The following is an 18174-nucleotide window of genomic DNA, read 5'->3' as shown; positions in this document are numbered from 1 at the left end:
GGTGGTCAGGTGACAGTTTTACGGGGTTGATTCTGTCCTTCCACCAGGAGGGTCCCAGGAATTGAATTCATGTCCTCAGGCTTGCCAGCAAGCCCCTTAGCCCACTGAGCTATCTCAGTGGGGCTGCAGCAAGTCCAGCGGCACTCCCAGCACTCGCTGTCTCCTAGTGGGCCAGACCCACCAGGAAGTCAGCTGGGCGCCTGCATTCCTAGTGGACCATTCAGACTGCAGCTCTTCTTGTCCCCGACTCTATAGTTCCCCCTCTGGAAAAGGAGGCAATCGCATTATATACATCACAGGCCTCAAGAGAGTCAAAGTTGGGCCAAAGTGGAAGCCAGAGTGGAGGCCAGAGTGGTCCTTTTTCTCCTTCAGCCCTGTCACAGATCCTACCTCCCTGTCCCCTGGCCTTGTCCTGAAAGATGTGTGCTGCATCTTCAAAGAGAACTGTAGATATGGCCTCACCCTGGGCTCCAGCTGCAGAGGTACCTCTGCCAAGGCTCCCCGCCCGATCATAGGTCCAAATCAATGAATGCACAATACAGACTGAACCCCACTGTGAGCCACAATGAACCTATGCTCCTTTCATTAATTACTTGAGTGTCTGTTCACAGTGACAGAAAAACTAACACACACAGTCTCAAAAAACTCCCCGGGGACCCCACTGCTGCTCTTCCTGGCTACCACGAGGAGAACAGTGTTCCTCTACCAAACCCATCCTTCATGATGCTCCCACTTTGTCATAGGCTTATAACAATACAGCCACCTGACCATGGAAACTGCCTCTTGAGAGGAAGGAAGGCAGGAAGGGAGGGAAGGAAGGCAGAAAGCAGGAGAGGGAAAGAGGAAGGGAAGGAAGGACAGAGGGAGGGGGAGAGAAAGGGAAGGAAGAAGGGAGGGAGGGGAAGGGTTGAGGTGTGACCAGGCAGCACAGTGCTGCTCTAGGATATTCAGGGCCCATCCCCAGTACCACTAAAAGAAGGGAAAACAGGAAAAAGAGGAGAGGGGAGTGGAAGAGTGGAAAAATAAGGGTGGATGGGAGAAAGGGAGGGGAGGTACCATTAGGAAAAAGCCAAAGAAGATAGGGTTTGGAAAAAGATCTAGATTCAAATGATCATTCTGGGTCAGCAGAGAGAAACAACTCGTGGGGGGTTGGGGAGGATATCCTGTCCAAGATAATGGAGGAGCCGGGAGGCCAGACAGAGATGACAGGTTCAACAACTCTGGGACCACTTCTGTTCCTGGAGCTAGGGACTACCCAGAGGAAACATGTGACCAAGGTTTGGGCCGAGCCACGCAGCAGAAGTTGGGTTCACAAAGAAGAGAGGCACACAGCATCTGGGCACAGTCATAACAGAACGGAGGTGAGGGAAAGATCAGTGCTTGCCATTGACTGCACCCAGTAGATGGTGATCGAGCAGAGAGCAGGCTGTGGCAGACAGAAGTGAGGGCAGATGACCACCCTCTGCTGGGACTTCAGCTAGAGACAGGATTCAAAGGATCATGTGAGGGGGGATGCGGGGGGATTCATCAGTGCCCCCTCTCCCCACACAAGAGCACTCACAGGGTTATACCCACCTGTTCCTCAGCCCTGACTCTGATGTCACATGCTTGTCCACAGCTGCCAACAGCTTCTGCTCGGAGGATTCTAGCTGCTCCCTGAGCATCCCTGGGTCCAGGTCCAGGCTGCTGGCTGTCTCTGGAAGGCATCCCTGCTCCTTGTCACTCTCCTCCATGTCTCGGAACACCCAGCAGGTGTCAATCTTCACATCCACATTTATCCCATCAGAGCCATCGCTGCTGGGAGCTCTGATGACGTAGCTGAAGCTTTTCTCAGTCCTTCCCTGGGCTGTCGGCTCCATCCCAGAAACATTGCACTGGCCCAGACTTAGTAAAAGTGAAATGAGTCTACAACGTGGACTTTCTGGAATTCTGAGGTGGCTACTGTGCCTCTGGATTGTCCCGGAAAAGCGTCCTTTGAGGAGAACAGGGACAGGTGGATTATTCATGAGTGGGTAGCTTGGGTTTCATCCGCACAAACGTCATGCAATACGAACGAGCATCTCATTTTACAAGCTGGCCTGCTAGAACCCAGCAAAGCTAGAATGAGGCTCAGACCAGCCACCTGGAATTAAATGCTTAGCAATGCACACAAAGAGGAAAGAAGTGGTTGCCAAGGAGTACCATCAGGTCCTCCAAAGCAAACAAAGCTCATTCCCAAGCATAACGAATAAGGGTCCATGCTGCTGTTTGAGTGTAGCACATACTTACCAAGGACCTAGAATCTGCCAGGCAAAGAAGGCGGGAAATAAATACCATTCCACGAAGTCTCTCGACCTACCTAGTCCAGCTATCCCGGTGACCCTGAGGCAGGCATCCTCATGACCATTTTAGAGATGGTGAAATCAAAAGACCTCAGAAGGTGGAAGAGTTTGTCCAAACCCTACAGATGGGAAGGAACAGCCAGGTCTGACTCCACACCAAGAATGCATGTTGTAACCCAGAAGCTGGGAGATCAAGTGTGGCATGAAACCGGCCTTTGGGCATCAGAAAACAATTCCCTAGAGCTGGGGGGTCGGAGCTGAGGGGTCAGAGCTCGGGGTTGGGAAAGGAATCAAGAAGATGAGAAAAGTAGGAATGGTGGGGAGCAGCAGGCAGAGATCCATGGAACAGGGACAAGCACCAGGCCACAGCCAATAGGCTAGGAGTGGCTGGCCACATGGCACACAGAAGGGCCCACATTCACACAGGTACTCAGGGGTCTCGGATATCTCACAGTGAGCATAGGGCAATCATGGCCACCCAGAACCAAGGAGGTGGCTGGTCTAAGGTGACATCAAGGGGTCTGCAGGGGGGAAATCTGAGGCCATCAACCACACCAGAGGACAGGACTAGGCAGAGAGGTAACAGGGTGTTATAAAATAAAAGGCTTTGTTTCCCCCAGAAAATAATGGGACCAGTTTCTTAGCACATTGTCCTCAGAGCACACAGATGTGTTCATTTCTAAAGAAGTGCCCCTGGGACCTGAAGGAAACCATGTCTCCCCCTCCTCCAGCTCTGCACACGGCTGAGCATTCACTTCCTCACCATTTCCCAGCCTTTCTCATACAATTGCCTCTTGCCATAGATAGACATTTATTGTAACCTTTGTATATATAATCCCACTCAATGAAGCCAGAGGGTTACCCAGCTTACTAGTGGGCAAACTTGGGGTGACCCATCCTTGGAAAGAAGCATCTGTGGTCTTGGGCCTGATGGGATTTGGCTGGAAATCATGTGTACCCCACCCTGAGCATCCTGTCTGAACCCCTCTGGGTTGCTTGGGATGCACCTCACTCTAGTTTCATGCTCTCCAACACTGAAGTCGGTAGCTCTCTTTTCTACCTGTGTAGAGAGGCCTTCTGAGTTCCCAACAGTAGATCTCTGGGGGATACAGAGGGTGAAGAGCCACAGCTGAGGTGGGGCAGGCAGAATGGGCCATGGGAAACACTGGTCTTAAAGGGACAGGAAGGTCAACTCAAAGCATAGGTGCTGGGCCTTACTCCTTGGGTATGAATCCTGTCTTAGGTATGAATCTGGACAAATTAGTGAGTGTCTCATAAAAGGATCTCCAGACACTGTCTGGAATACAGGCATCTGTGTCTGTGAGAGAATACACGAGTGGGTTCACACAGCTTGCTCAGAGAGTCCAGCACATCCTCAGGCTAAATACTGGCTGGATGAGATAGGAATAGTGATGCTTCCTGGTCCATGCTCTCAGCTGTCTGGACTGTAACTAGACTTATTGCTTAGCTGCTGTAGGGCACTAGACAAGAGACACCTTGTAAAGTGACACTCCACAGTAAACAGTTCTTTCCCCTACCATGGGAACAATTCTCCAAGCACCAGGCATGTGAGCCTCAGAAACACTGGCCACAAGAGGCTACCTGCCATGCATGGGAAAGATGGCTGTCAGCTGAAGGCCCCTGGCTCTTCCTGGTGACTCACCAAGACTTAGAGGGAAAAGAAGGTGAAGCTGGGAAGACTGAAAAGAGAAATGGACGCTGAGTAGAGGCCTGGGCCTGTGGTCCCCAGTTTTCCTTAAAGGACAGGCCTCACGAGAGTAGCTATAAGGACAGAGACTAATGTCTTAGGAGACATGACTGAGAGAGCGTACCGACCCCAAGCCACAGAAAGGACACAGGCCATGATTGCAGCACCCATCTTAAAATCTCGGTCCTGAGGTGAATGAATAAGGAGGGAAAGGGGCAGGTTCAGCCTTGAGACCCAGCTCCTTCTACCAGAGTAGGGCTCTGACACATATTGAAGTCTGCAGAAACCCCTCAGAGGCTTTTGGTCATTTGGGGATTTGTGTTTGTTGGTTAGTTGGTTAGGTTTGGGTTTGGGTTTTTTTTCTTTGTTTTTTGTTGTTGTTGTTTTGTTTTGTTGACAAATTTGGTAGAGGAAAAAGACATCAAAGTGCCTGCCTGGTTTGGGGTTTCCTGCTCCATAATAGGAAGGAGTCCCTTAACAAGCTAAACATGAGAAATAAAAATTCAACCCATTTGTATGGTACTGGGATTGCCAGGCTCCTGGTGGTCACCTGGCTAGGGAATCCAAAGGAAATGACAGCCATGTAACCCTTCAGGGAACATGACCTTGGTTAGGGACCTGAAGCAGGCCGGAGCATGTAGTCCCCACCTAGCTAGGGTAAGGAAGCAACTGGGAGGGTCTCAGGCTGGGTTGACTCAGTGTGCAACTGAGCTAGGACACAGGCCCTGGCTTCTGCACAGCACATGGGCGGGGCTGGGGCTCTACACCGGGCTAAGCAGGGGACCTTGACCGGGAACTTCCCCATGACCAGCTATAGGTCAAGCAAAGTGAAGAGGACCTAGTGGGACATAAGCCTTTCAACCTTAGGGACACCCTCTACTATAAAGCTGAAGCCCCTCCAGTCCTCAGCTCATCTAGCCCCTTGGTCCCAGCCTGGGCCGCCCACTCAGCCCCTACAGGCTCCAGCAATGACAGACTAGCCTTGACTCCTCAGCTTCTCTGTCCTGACTTAGAGGACTGGGGTACAGAGGTGTAACCTCGTGTTTGAAGACTTCATAGGATGAGCTACAGGCTTCATCCTCCTCATGAATCTGGAAGAAGACCGAAGGAAAATTCCACCTGCCTTCCTGTCTACAGAAGAGTATAACCTCGGCTTTGGAAGTTGACTCTGTAGCTCTGCTCTCCTGAAAACTACACAGGTGTTTGGTGGCAAGAGCCCTGAGACTGTGCCTCCCAGCAGGGACTCTGGCAGAAATGCCTAAGATAACAATAGGGACTTGGGAAGCTTGCACACCTGTCTGTGTGAGTTGCATTCTCAGGCCTGGGTGGCTTCCTGGGGGTAGAAGGGGGTGGGACACTGGCCCGGACTGAGCAACGTGGATACTCCTGGGAAGACCACTCCATGAGGGTCTCAGATCCTTGCTCCTGCCAGTCGCTGGTGGGATGTCAGAGGGCCTGTGCAATGATGCAGGTTCACCCATCCCGCTGTGGTCACAGAAGCTCTTCCTTGAGGCATGGCCTGGGATCTGTCAGTTGTGTTCCTCGGAGTCACAAGGACACTGTTTGCCTGCAGCAGGGAAATGACTGATCTGGGAGTGTCAGACAGGTCTGACTGCAATTAAGGCCACTGTCACATAAGGTGTTGAGTGGAAAAGCCAGGCAGACCGGGAGGCTGCCCTCTCCCTCACAGTAGGTAAGGACAGAAGGTACAAGGACCACACTCCAGCACAGCCTGCAGGGATTCTAGACAGATGGTTGTAGGGACAGAGTGGTGGACTTCTCCATGACCCTCTGGGATGTCTCAGGATGACTATCTACAGAAGTCAGTTGAATAGCGCCCCCATGTGTCTCCTATCAGAGAAAGCAGACATGCTTTCCCTTTTCCTGACTGTTCCCCACACTCCTGCTACTCAATGACTCAGATGCCCGTTGTCAGAGATAGGTTCCTTGGAATTTAATGAAGCCACTGGGTATTGATACGTTGCAGAGGCTGGCCTTACGGGTCACAGGTGCTGGGGGATTCAGATTTCAGCAGAGAGTCAACACTTCTGAGCCATCCTGCTGTGTTTGCTTCAAGCCGGAGACTTCATATCTGCGGGAACATCTGGACAGCCCTGTTTCGTCCAGAGCACTGTCCTCGCTTCTCTTGTCTTTGGATCTGGCTTCCCTACAATGTCAGGTCCCTGCTCCATGGTTCCCTCAGTGGGCCTGATCTGAACTCCAATCATTCTGCTTGCTTCCAGGAAATCACAATGCCACCCACTTGATCCTGTAACTACACAACAAGAGGCTTCGTCTGGCCTGCGCTTCCATGTCTCACCTCAACTCACTACAAGCTCCTCCACCCAGACTCACTATCCTTTCTTTTTTTCACACTGTCAATATGATGGCTAACATTCTCTCCACCCCAAGTTTGAAAAAGTATAACCACATAGGCAGGTACCTATTGGAGGTGCCCCACCCTACCTGCCCTAGATTGACAGGAGCATCCCAAAGTTACTTCTTGGGGAATTTCCTCTGGAAGTCAACTTCTAGCATCTAGTTCCCAGTGAACTTAGGGTGCACTACCCCTTATCCTACTCCCTGTGCTCTGGGAAGCCCCATCACCTGAGGAGATGACTCCTCTCTTTACCAAGGACCCTGGGCAGTAAAGGCTCTATGGTAGTTTTCTCTACAGTAAAAGGTGCTCCTGGCCTCAGGCCTTAGAACTCAGATCCTCTGGGTGCAGAACTACCAGCCTGAACTCCTTTTTAGCTTGTCCCTACAAATTACAACAGATAGCTTGGGTCTGTTTTCTCTGTCCTCACTCCTCCCTGGTCTGAGGCACGGCAATGCTCTGAGACTTATGCAGTGTGACACCTACATGAGTGTCAGAGCCTTCAGCTTTCCTCAGAAATCTACAGTCCACAGGGTCTCCCACATTGGCGACTCGAACTCTCTCTTGCTGACCACCAGCTGCAAGTCCAGCTGTGCATGGAGTCAGAGATTTCGTTGGTTGCTCTGGCAGACAGACTCCAGAAGAACACACTCAGTCCTTGGAAATTTATGTACACGGGGCAGAGGGGCTGTCTGAGTCCATCTAGGCACTCGCAGTGCCTTCAGGGAGGCACACAGCACGGAGACAGGACTTGTGCCTATCCCCCAAGGCAGCAGTTCCCATGTCCTGGGCTTCCACTAATTGCACTTAGATTTCTGCCATCCAGATCCACCTTTGCCCTTGGCTCCTGAAGATGTCACAGTGGGGATACTGGGGAGGCTCGCCATTGTCCTGCAGAGTTCCACAGCAGAGGCTGGTCAGGTCCCCAGGTCTTCCCTTTAAGTGACTGTCAAATGTGCATAAGTTCTGTGTTCAGGCTCTGGACTTTGAAAAGCTTGGTTGCACTGTTGGATTTTGGTTTCAGTGAGGACGGGGCACCACGGGGACTCAGGTGATTCCAAAAGCTCTTTGTCTAGCCTGTAAGATTAAGAGATAATTTTTGAATTTTTGAAATGAAACAAAAATCAAAGGTTAAGAAGAGTGGAGGGGGCCCTGGTATATCTTCAAGCCCACACCATCCTGATCTCTCTTGACAGTTGCCCAGAGAACCTCCTCTACAACCCAGGAAAAAAAGGGGAGCAGGATTTGGATAGCCCCAGCCCCAGGACTCCATCAATGGATAGTCCTTTATTCTCTCTATAGACCAAACATCACGTGCCTGGATATGTCCCAGGCAATGGAAGATAGAAGGGACCTAACTTGAGCCCTTGTGAGCTAGTGTAGAATCAGAGACATCACTAAGGACATTGGATGGTCCATCTGGGAATCTAGTAGGCCTCAAGGGTACCCTGGAGTTCAAGGATCCTCAGCCTAGGTTAGAGTCAGAGTCAAGACTCCAAATTCAGACGTCCTGGCAGATACCAGCCCTATTATGGGCACTCAGTACTGGGAGAGTATTTCCATTCTGGTAATAATTCAGGCTGAAAGCTAGGTGCTTGGATACAAGGGACCAACAGCTAGGGTAGGACCAGATCCTGGGATGCCTTCATCCTTCGAGTCTCTGAATATAATCAGGCATCATAACTGGGCAGGCATGTTGAGATCCAGAGGTGAGGAACCAGGAACTACTGGTCCCTGGATACTGTGTAGTCACATTAGGGGTCTGGCCTCATGAGCCACTGGCTTGTGGGTGGTCAACCTGCTGCTCCTTGACCCTGGAAGGTCACTTGAAGGTCACTTTGCACAGAACAGGAACTACACTAGACTGGAGATAGCTTTGGGAATGGGACATAACTTCTGTGGATGCCATGGGGCCTCTCTTCTCAGTAATCCTCACCATGTGCCTTGATGACAGAACCCCAAGGACCCAGGATCACACAGCCCCTGAGGAGATGAAGTGGGGAAATCCAAAACAAGGTTGTTTTCAAGGCTTCTCATCTCCCAAGGAGCAGCACAGCCAGAGGGGAGTCAACCTCCTCTCTTAGTTGGCTCTGCATCAGCCAATAGAAAGGAAAGGATACACACCCGAGTTCTTGGCGCATGGGAGTCGTCAAGGCCACAGAATGAATGCTAGTGAGAAAAACAAAAAAAGGAACAAAAACTATAACATAACACCAAAAGAAAACAGGAAGGAGAAAGAAAAAGAAAAGAAAAGAAAAGAAAAGAAAAGAAAAGAAACAAAAAGAAAAAAGAAAAGGAAAAAGATGTGAGATGTGGTATGGAATTCACTGACAGCATCTTACAAGAACTATGACACTAAGGGGCAGCAGAGAGGAGCGGAAGGCTACCAGCAGAAGGTGCCAATTGCTCCCTCCCCCCTTATGTGCTCAGTAGGTTAGCCCTATACATTTATCAGGTATCCCACCAACCCAGGCTGCCAGGTGAGACCTATGTTGTGTGCAGAGACTTTGGGGGATGTAAGACTGCACAGGGCAGCACAAGGGAAGGCCCTGGCCAAGGTCACGCTGTGCTTCACCAGTACATGTTATAATGGGCAGAACAAGGGAGGCAGCCAGGCCAACCTGCAGACAAGTGATCCTTCCCAACACTGCCCCCTGCAAGAGATTTGTTAATATTTAAAACATCGTGTGCCTTTTACCAGTCAACTTTAGAAAAACGCTGCTGGAAAAAAAATATCCTTACAAAAGCAGAAGAGACAGATCAGTTAGTTCAAAAGAATATTTTTTTCCCTTAGTCTACTTGCAACTTGCCCTGTTTAAACAGAATCAGTAGTCATTATAGAAAACATATATTAAAAAAAAATAATCCCCACCAAACAAAGTCATAGTTTCCTATGTTGTTTGTTGTGAACAGTGAAAATCCAAATAATAACACCACTTTCTTCCATCCAGTCTCTAGGATCAAGAGCTGTAAGGGGTCACTATAATCCCAGAATGCTTCATGTTCTACATGGGGAAACTGAGGTTCAGGAGGAAAAGGGTTTAGTGAGACCGTCCAGTGGATTGTGAATAAGATGAGCCATGGGAGGAGAGAAAGATCACAAGCCATAGTTGATGGCACCAGAGTTTCCCATAATCACTTTCAGGGAGTGACTGGGAGGACCTACATGTGACAGATGATAGGCCTGTCACATAGCCAACCAGTGATCCCCCAGTCAGGCCAGCCTCCTCTGCTGTGTGTTTGGCCTGGGCATACCCTCCTGGGAAGATGGAGACAGAGCAATCCACACATCAGCTCTGAGAAAGTCTGAGAGACCAGAAAAACAGAACAAGGGACAGCCAGGTGCTCCCCATGGAGGCACAGTGTAGTGTACACCCGGCCAGCCTGATTTCTGACATTACCATATGTGTTTGTACATGTGTTGTGTGTGGGTTGGCTCACGGTTGCAGGTGTGTATGCATGAGTGCAGGGCAGGGGATGAGCTCAAATTTCACTCCCTAGGCACTGTCCTCTTTGGATTTATGAGACAGGATACTCAATGACCTCAGTGTGAGTTGTGGGGATCTATCAAGCACAGGTAATCAAGCACAGCAAGCACTTTACTGACTCAGGCATCTCCCAACCCCTCCCCCCATTTTTAACATTTTAATAAGTGACAGCCCCTGTGGCCATATTTGTACAGTTGTCACATCTGGCTATGACCCTCAAGGTGCCTGTGGATGGAAAGGCAAGCAGAGTTCAATCCCCCACCCATCCATCTCCCCGCTCACTAATGGAGTCCTTGCCGCCACCCAGAGAGGCAAAGAGTCTCGTCCTCAGAGCAGTAAGAAGCCCTCCACTTATAGCCCCAGGATCTCTGAGCCCAGCCATGGAGCCAAAGTATTCCCCTTAGGACTTTCTAACAGTCCTAGAGGGTTGAGGAGGGCTGGGCACCTGCCAGATGGAACTCTGGGATCTAGCACAGTCACTCAAAGGGTTCCCCAGAAGGGGAGATGAGAAAACCCAAGTAGCTACTGCCTGGACATGGACCTCTGGCGCCCCCTGCAGATCCAGTCAGCGATGCACCCAGAAACTCCATACAGGGTGAGACTGGTGATTGCCCAGTCTGAATTTAGCTTCTTGGGGAGAATATATCTGCCCCTCAAGGAGTCTGAAGGAGCATTCTTTCTCTTTCTTTCTCTCCATACCCTACATTTAGTATTTGACAACCACTAGGAAGGCTGCCCCACTGATGAAGACTCTGCTGTCCAGTGACTTCTAATAGCTTGTCCCTGCTGGCACTGGAGAATCAAGCTCCTTTCCTGGTATGTTTTAGCCCAGAAGTGACTTTGTCTTTCTGGGCTTTCCCATATCCTCCTTTAAGATTCAGACAGGGTCTTCTCAGGCACACTGGCCTCACCCCACAAATCAGGCTGGGTCAGAAGTTCTGTGTCTCTGCCCACAGGAGACATCACCACCCCACAGATGTAAGCTTGACCTTACTGCCTTGCTATTTGACATAAACTATGCAACTATGACTTCTCCCTGGACTTGTCTAAGACCAACCACCCTACTCTCTGCCTCTGAGGAAGAGATGAGTGAAATCACAGTATAGTCATCTTGCCTGTGTGGTGCTCAACTAGCCTTGCAATCTGCCTAGGTCAGCAGCACAGGGTGGCTACCAGCATCCACATAATCCTGGATGTCTCTTCTGGGATGAGTGCAAATGTTTGTCTCTGGGTTCCTCCCTTCCTGGATATTGGCCTGCCATTTTTCACTCCAGTGGATGCTCTCTAGTCTCTCTCTCTCTCTCTCTCTCTCTCTCTCTCTCTCTCTCTCTCTCTCTCTCTCTCTCTCTCTCTCTCTCTCTCTCTCTCTCTCTCTCTCTCTCTCTCTTTCTCTCTCTCAATTTCTTCTTCTATTTTTTAAGATTTATTTATTTATTTATTTATTTATTTATTTATTATGTATACAGCATTCTGCCTGCATTATGTCTACAGGCCAGAAGAGGGCACCAGATCTTATTATAGATGGTTATGAGCCACCATGTGGTTGCTGGGAATTGAACTCATGACTTCTGGAAGAACAGCCAGTGCTCTTAACCTTGAGCCATCTCTCCAGCCCCTGCTTTCCAATATCTTAAGCAAAGTTTTTTGTTTTTGTTTTTGTTTTTGTTTTAATCTTACTTTGCAGCCCAGGCTGGCCTTGACCTTGTAATCTTCTTGACTTTGCCTCCTAAATACTGGGATTACTGGTGTGCACCACAACCATGTCCAGCCCTGAGAGGATTAATTTTTATGTTTTTCAGTTCTTAGCAAAAGGGCTTGTCTACAACAACTCACTCTACCATTTCCCAAAGTTAAAAACTGGGTCTGAAAGTAGTTTTTGTTTTGTTGTTATTTTTTAGAGACTTTATTGTTTATGTGGTATATGTGTATATGTGCACATGAGTGCAGTGCCCATAGAAGCCAGAAGAGGGCATCAAATAGCCATGGAGCTGTGGTTACAGGTGTTGGTGAGCTGCCCAAGCCACTGAACTACCTCTCCAGGATGATAGGCACAGTTATTGGTGTATCTACTGTTGTGCACAGTGTGAGGCCATGGTAGTGAGTGAGAACTGTTGAGGGCATCTGTGAATTCCTCTGATGTGTGTATAAAAAATTCTACTTAGTCTATGATGCTGTGCTTGTCTTCTAGCTTCACCAAGCATACATTAGACTTGTGTGTCCTGAGCTGAAGGGGTTTGTAACCCATAAGAAGAACAACAATATTAACCAACCAGACTTCCCAGGGACTAGATGTGTGTGTCCACTCTCATCACATCTGGTCAGTTGGTAAGTGCCAGGCCTGGACTGGCACCATAGCATGGATTTGCCTACTTCAGCCATGGTATATGTTGCCTGTCCTTTTTTAAGTCAGTTGCCTCTGTGTCTCTCACCCCACACATGCCTGTAATCCTAGCACTGATGGGGTGACAGTCAGAAGGGTTGCTGGAGCCTGTTGGATACAGCCTAGTAGAAAAATCTCAAGCTCCAGGTTCAACAAGAGGCTCTTCCTATAGGGATAGTTGGAGAGTGGTAGAGAAGGACATCAGACACCCTCTTCTGGCTTCTGTGTGTACACACAGGCACTCTCATCAAACACATACACCTTGCACACATGCCCACACACATACATACTTACACCTCACACACACATACATCTAAATATACACCCCACTAACATACATACATGCATACATTCACAAATAGAGGTGAAAAAAAAGCAACAAAGAACTTGAATGCAGGGGGACCGGTGGGACCCAGGCAAGTAGGAACTCCCAGTGGCACTGGTTCCTTCCAGTCTGTCTGGGCCTGTACTCTGAGCAGACCTTGAGCACAATTCTGCACAACACCCAGAGGAAGCTCCACTCCCAGGCTCTCTAACAATCCCAGGATCAGAGGATCAGAGGTGAGGAGGACATAACACCTGTCCCAACACTGGGAGTAACTGGGACCAGCAGGACCCAGACACACAGGAACTCCACCAGCCCAGTGGCACAGGTTCCTTTCAGTCTGTCTGGGATGGTGCTCTGAGCATAGGTTGGGCGCAAATTTTGCAGCCTGTCCCACAACACCCAGAAGAAGCTCCATTCCCAGGCGCTCTAATGGGCCCAAGATCACAGGATCCCAGAATCACAGGATTACAGAGACAGCTTGACTCTGAGGAGTTCTGACACAACCAGGATCACAGGTAGGACAGGCCCCAGTCAGATTTAGCCAGGGTTGGTAGCACTAGAGATAACCAGATGACCGGAGGCAAGCATAAGAACAAAAGCAACAGAAATCAAGGTTACTTGGCATCATCAGAACCCAATTCTTCCACCATAGCAAGTCCTGGACACACCATCACTCCAGAAAAGCAAGATTCAGATCTAAAATCACTTCTCACAATGATGATACAGGACTTTAAGAAGGACATAAATAACTCCCTCAAAGAAATACAGGAGAACACAGGTAATCAGCTAGAAGCCCTTAAAGAGGAAACACAAAATCCCTTAAAGAATTACAGGAAAACACAATCAAACAGGTGAAGGAAATGAACAAAACCATCCAGGATCTAAAAATGGAAATAGAACCAATAAAGAAATCACAAAGAGAGACAACCCTGGAGTTAGAAAACCTAGGAAAGAGATCAGGAGTCATAGATGCAAGCATCACCAACAGAATATAAGAGATAGAAGAGAGAATCTCAGGGGCAGAAGATACCTTAGAAAACATTGACACAACAGTCAAAGAAAATGCAAAAAGCAAAAAGCTCCTAACCCAAAACATCGAGGATATCCAGAATGCACTGAGAAGACAAAAAAGGATAATAGGTATAGAAGAAAATGAAGACTCCCAACTTAAAGGGCCAATAAATATCTTCAACAAAATTCTAGAAGAAAACTTCCCTAACCTAAAGAAAGAGATGCCCATGAACAAACAAAAAGCCTACAACACTCCAAATAGACTAGACCAGAAAAGAAATTCCTCCCCTCACATAATAATCAAAACACCAAATGCATTAAACAAAGAAAGAGTTTTAAGGCAGTAAGGGAAAAAGGTCAAGTAACATATAAAGGCAGGCCTACAAGAATTACACTGGACTTCTCACCAGAGACTATGAAAGCTAGAAGATCCTGGGCAGATGTCATACAGACCCTAAGAGAACACAAATGCCAGCCCAGGCTACTATACCCAGCAAAACTCTCAATTACCTTAGATGGGGAAAACAAGATATTCCATGACAAAACAAAATTTCCACAATATCTTTCCACAAATCCAGCCCTACAAAGGATAATAGATGGAAAACACCAACATAAGGAGCTAACTTACTCTAGAAGAAGAAAGAAAATAATCTTTCAACAAGCCCACACAAGCCTAATTCCACCTCTAACAACAGGAAGTAACAATTACTTTTTCTTAATACCTTAATATGAAAATTAATATTACCAACATATCCTAATCAATTAAAATTCAAAAATATGAGGAATTAGAAATTTGTTGGCTGTCATCCAGTGGTCTCTCTAATTTGGTAATTGGAGAAACAGGTCCAATATTGTACAAACCATATATACTTTCTGTTTGTTTGTACATGACAATGTCTTGCTGGGTTCCACATAATGGTCTTGAAATCAGGCTTCTCCTATCTCAGCCTCTCTATTAGTAGGATTGTTTATTTGATGTTTTTACACTATACTATGGTTTTCAGAACAGCACACATATTTCAAAAGTTTATACAGCCAAAATAAATGTAGACAATTAAATTGGGAGGTGGCTTGTAAGAGAACAACAAAGAGTGAGACTGAATGCTTTGCTTGATGTTTGTAACTATTGTATCAAGTGTGAAGAAGAGGACTTTATAAGTTACTCTTTTTCTGAGATGAATGCTCTTCAAAATCACCACAACCAATGAACCAGATTCTTACCCTCACATAATGTCTGTGCCACCCTCCTAGCAGAACCATTGTTCTTTGAAACAGTTGGTGAATGACTTCATAGATAGACCATCTTAATACATACACCATTTCTTAAATGAATGTAACCTGTTCTCTGTGGGCTGAGAGTGATGACAATCAGTCAGGTCAAATGGCTTTGACCATAGCAGGAAATCTGTATACAAAAATCGTGCCTATGATTCATTCCTTGGTGCAGCAGAATTGTCAACTCTCAGCTAAGCTACGATGGAGGTAAAAATCCTTTGGTGATGTGAGGGTCATTGAGGTACAGCCTTATTACAATGAAATCCATGTCTAAAAATTGTTCTTATTTTGGGTTTGTACCACAGGTAAGAGCCAAGATTTTAAGCTCTACTAAAACCAAAACAAAGTAACAAAAAGACTTTATCTATTTATCTATTCATGTTCACTTAAAAAAATACTAGTAGTGATGTATTATTTTAAAATAATCAGTTAATATGTTTGGGATTATTTCAAATTTATATTGAGACAAATGTATGTATTTTCAGTATTGCTGTAGATAAGTACCTACATAAGACTGTTCAATTGATTGTTGTTTTATATCAAATTATTTTCATAATACTCATTTTTATTGTTACAATATTTTATAAATTTTAAAGAATATGACAAAATAAAAAAAAGAAAGGTATTTCAGGTATTGAAGGGGGGTCTCTGAGAGGAGTTGGGGTCCAAAAGGGAAAGAAGAATGTGATGAATTCTATTTACTTAAAATGTTTTTAAATGTTAACAAATTCAGATAAATTGAAATCATGTATCTTTTCTCATCATAATTCAATAAAACTTAAATCAATAAAAAAAGAATTTGAAAGCAAAAATAACTACAAACACAAACTACATCATTATCACTATGTCCCTTTGTCCCAGTGAAAAGACCTATGACTTAGGGACTGCTATTCATTCATTGATTCATTCATTCTCACACTGCCCACGCCAGGCACTGTATTGGGTGTATTCTTGAAGGTGGGACTACAGTATGGACAAACAAAAAATAGAAATATAACCTATGTTGTTGAAAGGATTTGTTTAAAGGGCTGATGTTTTAAGTATACGTGTCTCAGTGAAGATGTGTAGCACTCTGCTAATATATATAAATACACATAATATTAATTACAGGGGAGGTTGGTTTCCTGAGATGGGGGCCTTGAACTCATGATCCCCCTACTTTAGCCTCCTAAGTTCTGTGACTGAAGGCATGCCCCAGCCTACCCAGTTTGTATGCTAGTATTTTGAGCTCAGGACCTTCTGTCTATGCTAAGCAAGTGGCCTGCCATTTGACTATTCCCCCAGACTCTTGCTATTTTTATTTTTGCCTGCACATAAGGCATAATCTATTCATTCATTCACTTATTTGGTGTTGACATGTATATGTGTCTGTGTGTGCATGTTTGTGTATGTACATGTGTGTAGGTGTGTTCGTGTGTAGAGTATGCATTGGGAGCTAGAGAACAACCCTGGGTTCCATTCCCTAGCAGTTGTCTACCTTGTTTTTAAGACAGGGTCTCTCACTGACCTGGGTCTGGATGACTGGGTTACCCCTTTTTAATGTGACTTACCTTTTCAGCCTTTTCTGAAGGTATTTGAACCAACCCTTACCCAGACACTGAAATGGATTCCTGACCCTGCGGCCCCACTCCCGTGGAGGCCTTGGATTCCTTGGAAGGATTGGGGGAACAGGAAGTCTGGGCTTTAAAGCTGAAATCAGAGCTACCTGCCTGTACCTCAGGTCTGAGGTCTCAGCACTCCCAGTCCTCTTACCTTTTCCTCTAGCTCCTTCAGCTGGCGCCTCTGCAGCTCCAGCTTGCCCTCCATCTCCCGGATTTTCTGAAACACATGGAGTCATGCGTTATAAAAACCTGCTCAGCATCCTGTGACCCTCAAAAATGCTTAGGTCCTCCGAGAAGTAATGAGTCAGGCTCTTAGAATGAGTCTCAAATTCTTGGCCATCCCGAACCCAACAGCCAAGAGTTGCTGAGGCAGTGTGGCCCCTGTGCCTCTCAGCTTGCCATATAGAGAGTGTTGGAGGAAGGTAGGAGAAACACCTTTGTTTTTTGTGTGTGTTTCAGTCAATAGAAAGAACTAATTTGCCATCTACAACACCAAGTGACTTACAACACCCCAGCCACCAAGGAGGGAATGTCACTCTGTGACAGGCAGCCATAAGAAAAGATATTAAGCCAGCAGAATTTCTCCTACCTGTCACTCTCCACCCAACATCCAGGATACCATCCATGTCCATCAAGTGCCAGCAGGCCATCAGGGATCCAGGATATATTGAAGGTACAAGATGGGGAAATGAGACTGTAGGGGCCACTGCTAGTACCTGCTGGGCCTGCTGTAGCAGCTCCATCCGCTCCCGCAGGATCTGGCTATCGAACTCCCGGCTTTGACGCAGGAGCTGTCTGCGCACCTTCTCTACAGCTGCCTGGAGGTCCTCACGCTGGCTGGCACTCAGGGCCTCGCTGGCCCTCCGCCCTGGCTCCTGCTGCAGTGCATTGTACAAGGTGGCCTCCAGGTCCTGGATTTTCTGCATGACCCAAACCACAGAGAGTTGACGTTACAGAAAGGTAGACAGCCATCGCTGTCAGGATGCTGCTAGAGGTCATGCTAGGGAGGGAAGGTCAGCATGCAGAGGTCCCTCTGGCCAAGGCACACATCACTGAGTATTCTGTTCTGGACAGAGACAAACATTCTTGGTCTGTATATGAGACAAGGGCAAGAAGAAAGAATCACATCTCCCTGATACCCTGATATCCCATTTAACAAATTTATCTTATCTTTGGCTTCTAACTTACTCTCATCTACTATTCTAGTGAAGCCAGGGGGTACTATTTCTCAGTTGTATGATTTATTTCCAACTGTGTGGAGAATGAAGCTTTTACTGGAAGCAAATAGGGAGAATGTCCTACCCATCACCCCATCCCTGATCTTCCACATAGTAAGGGGGCCTTTGTGGGTAATGCTGTAGAAGACAGTGGAGCTGGCTGCAGGAGCCCCATCATTCAGGGTTTGAATTCTTAGCAAAGTTACATCAGACTCTCTGCTGGATGCTAAACAATTACCTTGCCACAGTGCCCAGAGGCAAAAGAGAAAAGTGTCTCTCTCCTGCTGCCACAAAGCCCCTCACCCCAGGCTAAGAAACACTGCAACCATGTGATGGAACCCACCTGTGACAGTTTGTATATGTTCAGCTCAGGGAATGGCACTATTAGAAAGTGTTGCCCTGTTGGAGTAAGTGTGACCTTGTTGGAGCAGATGTGTCACTGTCAGAGTGGTCTTTAAGACCCTAGTC

At 47.2% G+C, this 18174-nt stretch overlaps 2 protein-coding genes across 4 annotated transcripts in view; both read right to left on the bottom strand.

Moving 5' to 3' along the window:
* Nucleotides 1-5851, bottom strand: part of CUNH4orf50 (chromosome unknown C4orf50 homolog) — a 45880-nt gene extending 40029 nt beyond the window's left edge. The window contains exons 1-2 of the mRNA XM_031391065.1: nucleotides 5324-5851; nucleotides 1576-1972 (exon numbers count right to left, since the gene is read on the bottom strand). Coding sequence (XP_031246925.1) covers nucleotides 1576-1972; nucleotides 5324-5510 — 584 coding nt within the window. The 5' untranslated portion in view covers nucleotides 5511-5851. The remainder of the gene's footprint in view (nucleotides 1-1575; nucleotides 1973-5323) is intronic.
* A 121-nt stretch (nucleotides 5852-5972) lies between these two features.
* The window catches only part of Jakmip1 (janus kinase and microtubule interacting protein 1), a 122950-nt gene continuing 110748 nt past the window's right edge, over nucleotides 5973-18174 (bottom strand). For 2 of the 3 annotated variants that reach the window (XM_031341903.1, XM_031341904.1), the window contains exons 19-22: nucleotides 17206-17409; nucleotides 16641-16706; nucleotides 8531-8606; nucleotides 5973-7483 (exon numbers count right to left, since the gene is read on the bottom strand). In XM_031341903.1, the coding sequence (XP_031197763.1) occupies nucleotides 8556-8606; nucleotides 16641-16706; nucleotides 17206-17409 (321 nt within the window). In that variant the 3' untranslated portion in view covers nucleotides 5973-7483; nucleotides 8531-8555. The remainder of the gene's footprint in view (nucleotides 7484-8530; nucleotides 8607-16640; nucleotides 16707-17205; nucleotides 17410-18174) is intronic. The other variant, XM_031341902.1, reaches the window with a different exon arrangement.

The sequence above is a fragment of the Mastomys coucha genome, unplaced genomic scaffold (assembly GCF_008632895.1).
Source record: "Mastomys coucha isolate ucsf_1 unplaced genomic scaffold, UCSF_Mcou_1 pScaffold22, whole genome shotgun sequence".
In the NCBI taxonomy this organism is placed as follows: domain Eukaryota; kingdom Metazoa; phylum Chordata; class Mammalia; order Rodentia; family Muridae; genus Mastomys; species Mastomys coucha.
The sequence above is the reverse complement of the archived record's forward strand: the minus strand, read 5'-3'. Positions and strand labels throughout refer to the sequence as shown.